This window comes from Eurypyga helias, unplaced genomic scaffold (assembly GCF_000690775.1).
Source record: "Eurypyga helias isolate BGI_N326 unplaced genomic scaffold, ASM69077v1 scaffold13987, whole genome shotgun sequence".
Lineage (NCBI taxonomy): Eukaryota > Metazoa > Chordata > Aves > Eurypygiformes > Eurypygidae > Eurypyga > Eurypyga helias.
Window position 1 is genome coordinate 1 of NW_010261179.1, and position 7553 is coordinate 7553.

At 42.6% G+C, this 7553-nt stretch overlaps 1 protein-coding gene across 1 annotated transcript; it reads right to left on the bottom strand.

Annotated features, from left to right (window-relative positions):
• Positions 1–977: 977 nt before the first annotated feature.
• LOC104512341 (chromosome unknown open reading frame, human C6orf165) lies at positions 978–7307 on the bottom strand (the record flags this gene model as incomplete). The annotated part of the gene is made up of 7 exons (XM_010155277.1): positions 7200–7307; positions 5254–5340; positions 4841–4931; positions 3521–3709; positions 3100–3258; positions 1920–2128; positions 978–1097 (listed from the first exon to the last, which is right to left on the bottom strand). Coding segments are annotated over exons 1-7 (963 nt in total), but the record flags the coding sequence as incomplete, so codon positions are not given.
• Between the last annotated feature and the right edge of the window lie 246 nt (positions 7308–7553).

Below are 7553 nucleotides of genomic sequence, written 5' to 3' on the forward strand. Positions count from 1 at the left end.
TCAGCTGAAGTGCCGTTTCCATGAGTTTCCACCTCAGAGGCCCTTATGGGAAGTGTAAAAAATAACTGGAGTAGGTGTTGGGGGAATGATCTTCCTTCCTCCTCCTCCACAGGAGACTCTCGTTTGCTTTCTAAGTATTTGTTTAGAAGAATGAGATTTAACCTAAATATGTAGTGCATGCTAGTTCAGCAGCTAACTACAGGGAATTGAAACGACAGGCATATCACACAACATAATGCACTCTTCCATGAAAAGCAAATTCACTCATTATCTCCCATTTCCTTTGCACCCTGCCATCATCATAATCCCAGGTTTTCACAGGGTCATCGAGCCCCCTCTTTCACAATACCTGCAGTTCTCATCTCTCACTCCCTCTGCCTCCACCACCTCCCTCCCATGTCCTGTACCTCCCAACGAGGGGTGAAACAGTACAGCAAACTTGCAGCAAAGGGCATTATTTTGAGATCTCTGGGCTGACAAATTTGACTGAAACTGGCTAAGAGGGTCAGAAGCTACTGGGAGGAGCAAAGAGGTTGAAACCCTCACCATAGAAACCTGATTTCTTTAGGAAAATACCAAGGAGTCATACTGTAATTACAGGAATCTGAAAGGACTTGAAGAGAACCACACTCTGATGTACTGTTTGTGTCACCATTGTGCTCTGACTCTGTCTGCAAGGAACAGGAAAATATTTACACAAACCAGGAAAATATCACTATAAATCTACAAACACTGACAAAGGACTCAAGACACAGTAAAATACCATTTAATTCCTTCTTCCCTTCTTTGTACCTTTCTTTTACCTTGAGATCAAATCTTTTAGTTCAGTTGCCCCTTCAAGAATCACAGCTGCTGTTATAATAGAGAGAAAATAATGTAGCCCTTTTCTTAACACAAACTATTCAAAAATCCACTGGTAATACTTTAGTAATTTTCTATAATTAAGCAGAAATAGGTCCTCCATTCAAAATACTTACAAAAACTTCTTTGGTATCTATGGAAACCTTATTCTGCACTGTGTTTTTCAACTGCTCCATTGTTGCTGCAAACTGCACGTTCACCTTTGCAACTTCTTCAGCACTTGTAACTGCGTCAGACTGGAAAGAGGAGTTGCTTCAGGTAGGAAGTGTGACAGCCAAAAAATCCACTATTTACTAATCAGTATTTACTTGGACCCCTTCATTCAACTATTTTCAGACTGTTTTAAGGAACAAAATGCTGCTAACTTTCCACAAAACACATTTTTCCATAGGTGTTCAGGTATAAAACCAGGTGCTCCTCTCAAACGTATACTAGTAATTTTTATAGTAAACCTCTACATTGTTATAATGAAGAGAACTGGAAAATAAAAATTAAGAGAGAATTATTTTTCCAAGCTTTATGATAGACAGGAAAACCTAATAAAACCCTGCAGTTTCTCAAAAGACAAATGAAAAGTTCTTCACAAATAAAACAAATTTCAAGAACTTAAAACTGTATTCTTCAAAGACTTCTGATGACTCCGTGTGTGCTGGGGACGTCTGCAGACTAAAACGGAGGTGATTTATGCATTGAACAAGGAGACTTTTCCTCCTCATGCAGAGTGACCACCAGTATGCAAATAAGAAAAAAAGTCCTACTTTTTGAGTGCTTTGCTAATGACATTAAGCCAAAAAACTGAAACCTCCAGAAATTAAATGGAAGCACAGTCGCACTGCAGCAAACCATTCATTCATTTCATGTTCTACCTGAGAGAAGCCAAACCCAGAAAGTTAGATACAGAGTTCAGCATGACTGATGATGGAGATTCTCAGATATTGAGACACATTTTATCTATTTCTGAATCACTTCTCTTGTATTTCTGTCCTGTACAAATAGGTGACTTGACCACATTCCACCTGCCATAAAAAGCCACGGGATGTAACACGGTGGTATCTCACCAGCAGGACGCAAAGGAAGGCCTCATACTGTCTGACGTTGAACAAAGCTTCTCTGAATTTAAAAGAACGAAGCTGTGCGTATCTGTGTTGGTCTTCCTGCATGGATTCCAACAGGGCTGTGTACCGGTACGCTCGCGTAAGGCAAGTATTGAGACATTCGTTGACAGCCTGCGTAGCTGACGGAATGGCTTCTTTCAGAATGGCTGGCACTGTTTGCAGAGAATCAATATGAGAGAGAGAAATATAAAGAATTATGTAAATGTAATGATTAGTGATTAATTAATGGTGAATGGTTTAAATCTAATGATGACTGCGAAAGATTACAGTGCAGTACTTGAGCAAAGCCGACTTCCAATAGATTTTCTAGATTTTGTCCTTATATCCATGCATTTCCAAATGCTTGCACACTAGATTCCAACCCCTCTACCTTACTAGGCAAGTGGTTCCAGTCAGACTCAAGTAGTGGAAATACCACAGTCAAGCCAAGGCCTGTGAGAAAACTTGCTTTACAGTAGATGCAGTTCAGGTGATGCTACTGACACAGGTTTCCCGAGAGACTTTAGGCAATCTGCAGAATTTTCAGTTCTCAGTTTCCTCTAAAACTGGGCTGCAGACCTTTCTTAAAAACAAGTCACCACACTGAGCTACAGCACTACATGCGCATTCACAAGGGTATTTCCACTGAGGAGGATCCAAAATGCAAAAGCTTGCTGAGACCGTGTTAAAGAATCTGAAGAGGTCACTCTACATTATCAGAATACAGATAACGCCCCAGCAACTTTTATCACTTCTCATTACACATATGCAACAGGAAATTGTAATTGGATTGGCAGTGTCCTTTAAAGGTTTTAATTAAGTGCTTTTAAAGGAAAACATAACACGTTTAATTCACTTAATGGTGAGGGATCAGGGAAAAGTTATCATGAGGTAAATTAGTGCATGAAGTTAATACATATAAACCTTCCACATCAACCACACAAGGCTCCCTCTTGGCTAAAAAGAAGTAGCCTACATGGAAACCTATAACTAAATACTAAATATCTACTTTTCCTTCAGGTTTACAGAGCCGGGGTCAAAGTCGGTTATCTAGAGAGATGTGATATTATTGGAGCCGCCCCAGTGAAGAAGCCCAGGGAGAATTAAATGGGAATATACAGACCAAATGCTGTTGTCTACTTACAGTCATCAATGCTGCTTCCTCCTCTCCCACATTCCTTGTGGTACAGCCGAATCCCTGTGACTAGCATGGCAAGATTTTTCAGCTGTTGCTCTTTGTTCTGCTTACTGAGTGAGATGAAAGTAATCATCTCTCTCTGGGGGAATACACTCTGCAGGGCAGCTAGAAACATCACAAAGGGTGAGAAAACCCACAGTGTGAGGGAACAGAAAACAAAATCATTAAAGAAGCAAAAATACCCTCTCCTGAAGACCTGCAAAAAGTGGGAAACCCATGGCAAATTTAGAGTTCAAGGCTGAGGAGTGACAGTTTGGGCAGTGAGCATTCCTCACAGTTTACAACATCTGTATGTAAAGATCAGAAGACAGTGAAATGCTGTTTTTTATAAAGAAGAGCTTAGTTTCACCACTGGGAGTTTACTGACCTGTTACCTCCCTGACAACCCGAATATCCACTGGGGATCCCAGGCCACAGCGCAGCAGCACGTAACTAACGATCTTGTGATAGACATTCTGCATCTCTTCTTGCATACGAGGACGGCTGTCTGCGATTTCTCTGACCAGGGGAGCCAGCCTTCTCTCCAGAATACGGTACTGCTCGCTGAGTAACTCAACTAGGCAAGGAGGATTGTTAGAAAGTGCTATCTAAATTATTTGGAATTTGGCTGATACAAAGGGTATAATTCATTTCCACAGTCAGAGCAGCAACTTAAGGTTTCTGAAGGACAGATATGTCGATGAGATGTTCAAAGTACCATGCCATCATAATTAACAATGGTGGTGTTAAACGTCAACATAATTAGCATGATTGACATCAGTCAGTAGAGTTCAGAGAACTCCTCAGGCCACACGAAGCAGCAAGTCTCTGGCTTTCTGGGTTCCCCTGACTGTGGTAGGACCTAGCGCACACGCACACATTCCATACACACCTGAACTTAACACGCCCAAACCTGAACACTACTCAGGATCACAGAATCTTACTGGATTTACTCAGTTTACTGAGTTCAGATTTTGGAGCAGCTTTATTCCACACCTTTTTTTTTAGCAATTTTGCTATTTTTTTGGCTTTAATCCATGCTAACAAGAAAATACTTTCATAGTCTCTCCACACCAAAATGGTGGGTTTTTTTGTCTACTCTTGTTCTGTGTGTTCTGTGTCCCAGCCAGCCCCCACCGTCCCACTGAGATCTGAAGTTACAGTTACAGCAGAGACACTCTCCCCATCCCATTTTTCTCCCGCGTTCCCATTCTCAGACTGTATGAAGTCACCACTGGTAAGACCAAAACATACTTGGTTAAAACCGTAACTGCTTGTTCAAGATTGCTCATCCCGATTAGGGATACTGATAAAACATCAAGTTCTCTTTCAGACACGTGAGTGCCCTCCCGGGTACCGGTTCTCTTTTAGACACACAGAGGCACAGCGCAAGTTCTTCTCGCTGGAGGCAAGTAGCCACTGCACCTGAAAGCATAACTGTTCTCAAGCTATCTGACACATGACATTCAGTACACCTCTTGGACAGGATGAGACAAGTGTACTCTCAAATCTAATGGACTTTTTTTCCCTACTAGAAGCATACCGAAACACCATCCTCCTACATTCCCATTTCTTCAGGGATTTTTATTTTGCTTTACTGCCAGCAGTCATTTAACAGGAATCATTCTTAGCCCTACAGAGAGAGAGATTAAACCCTAAAGTCAGAATCAACTTGTTCTATGAAAACATTTCTTTATACCGTAATTACCTCGGTTTGCATAGTTCATATCAAAGTAAACTTGCATCTTAATTGTGCTCAGGGATGGGTTTGTTGTGTCAAGCAGCCTGGTAACACAGAGCTAAGGAGAGAGGCACAGAAGTGAGTTCTTTCACGTAACGGGGGAAACGTCTGAGCTGACAGCGATTCTGCTACAGGTTTCACAGCAGCAGTACAGTCCCCTCCCTACCATTCTCTCGACATACTATGAACGCTATGAAGTATAGGGCATTTATTAACATGAGGGAACAGACAATCCCCTCTTTAGCTACAGAACCATGAGAATAAAGTATCATTAAAGAGCGTTCATATAAAAATAAAATGGCATTTGGTTACAGGGGCACACAGCAGATAATGCTAGAGTCTTAGCTAAGTACTGACTCTCAACACCATGTCAGAATTACCTGGATAATATTTTGCACATCTTCCTTTTTCGTAAGGTTTTGGTCCACGTTAAAGTCATTTCTTGGATCTAAAACAACAGCTTTCACCTAGAGATTGCCAAAAGAAAGACGTTAATTTATATCTCAAAATATACTCTTTGCAACTAACCTTTTTTCTCAAAAATCTCACAGGCTGTCAGTATTTCTGCACTATTCTGTTTTTCCATGCAAACTTCAGTAATGAAACAGAAGTTACTTGTTTCACACGTTGCCAGTTTCGATCTCAGTTCAGTCGTAAGTGAAAAATAAAATCTATCATCTGTGATGCAAACTTTGTAGAGAAATATTTAAATACAGCTCCTTTACAAATTTCCTGCAAAAAACATTTTGCTAAGTAGAATTTTAGAAAAACACATCATGGTTGGTTGTAGACTTCTCAGCTGGCGTGGCATCCATCAGTATAAATGTTTACCATTTGGATAAAAAATCCAGTGTTCTGCATTTCACGCCAGGAAATACGTGCCTGTTTGCAACTGGTGTGCATGCTGGGTATCTTGCCAGACAGATGCGAAAGCTTTCTACCCACGAAAAGGTTCATGCTTAATTGATTAAGACTGCTTTTGAGCCCAACGTAGTTTTTTAAAGCCACGGTGTGACCTTTAGGGACAAAAAAATGGCACACTGACAGTACTGCTGTGAACAATGGTTCACAGCAATGTGAACATGCATACACGAGGCTATCAAGAGCTGATTCTGTCCCTGTACCAGGCAATGAAGAAAGAACCTAGCTCCATCTTTCTGCAGACACAGATCCGTAGGTGTATTCGGACTATATTCTGCAGCGATGCTGTGTCTCCGAAGAGGAGATGCCAAAGTGTATTACACTTCTTAAGAAACTTATAATTGTTTACCAAGGACAATGCTAAGATTGTTTAAATTTAATTTTGAGTTTAAATGGGATCCGAGCCCACTCCTTCAAATACTCAGCCCACTTATACTACCTGTCCCTGCCTAAACAGAGAATCGAATAAAAGAATCCATCAGAGTAGAGGGAAGAGGTGTCAAAGAATAAATATAGCTGCTGCAATAAACACTGACCTGTGTGTCATGCCTTTTTGTTCACAAAGAGCGGGAAGAAATGCTGTTAGAACTTGGGAACACTTCCCATTTTCACTTTAGGGAGAAAAAAATGGTTTATCTGCCTGCAGAAGATAACTAAGGAAGAACTCTCATTCCGAGTTCCAAGTGTTCCCAGGACTCAGTACCTGTAGCATTTTCAGGGCCTTCTACTCACACAGACAGTGATTCAGAGGAATAACTACTTTTTCAGGTTTTTAGGACTCTGTACTGAATGACCCTTAAAAATCTCCCAATGATGTGGGCTATCAGAAACCGAGATGATTCAAAGTCCAAGTCACCCCGAGAGCCTCGCCTGTCACCATCCCGGCCTGAGCAGGCTGCCGCGGAGCTGCCATTGGAAGTCTGTTGACTTTGAAGACCAAAGGAATGATTTATGTCCTCACAGACCTGTTTTGGTTGGAAAAGACCTTTAAGACCAAGTCCAACCGTTAACCAAACACTGCCGAGGCCACCACTAAACCATGTGCCTAAGTACCATGTCTCCTAAATATCCCCAGGGACTGCGGCTCCACCACCTCCCTGGTCAGCCCATTCCAGTGCCTGACAACCCTTTCCGTGAAGAAATTGTTCCTAATGTGCAGTCCGTCAGCAACTTTGGGGGAACTATTAACTGTATGTAAAATTCGTCCCCTACCTCACAAAGGCCTTAAACCTGGTTTAACTGCCGCGCGATGGGCACCCTGGTTTGAAACTTCAGGTCTATTCCTACCGATATGTATTTATTTGCATATTTTATGGATCACAACCTAATTTGGAGGCGACCAGAAAAACACCCAGATGAAGTAACAGTGAGAAAAGCCCACCCCAAACATTTAATTTGCCCTTACCATGAACGCCACCAAAGTTTCCGAAACAGTTTGTCCCTGGGCGGCCCATGCCTGCCCGATTTCGCGGATGATTTTCCTAAGGCCGCCAACGGTCGGGTCACACGCCATGCTGAGGGGACACCCGGTGACGGCAGTGACGGTTAATACGGCGGTTGCGCCTTTCAACGTTTCTCCTCAAACGGCTGCGGGTCCCCCTTGCCCCGCCAACCGCCGGCCGGGGCCAACGGTCGGGTCACACGCCATGCTGAGGGGACACCCGGTGACGGCAGTGACGGTTAATACGGCGGTTGCGCCTTTCAACGTTTCTCCTCAAACGGCTGCGGGTCCCCCTTGCCCCGCCAACCGCCGGCCGGG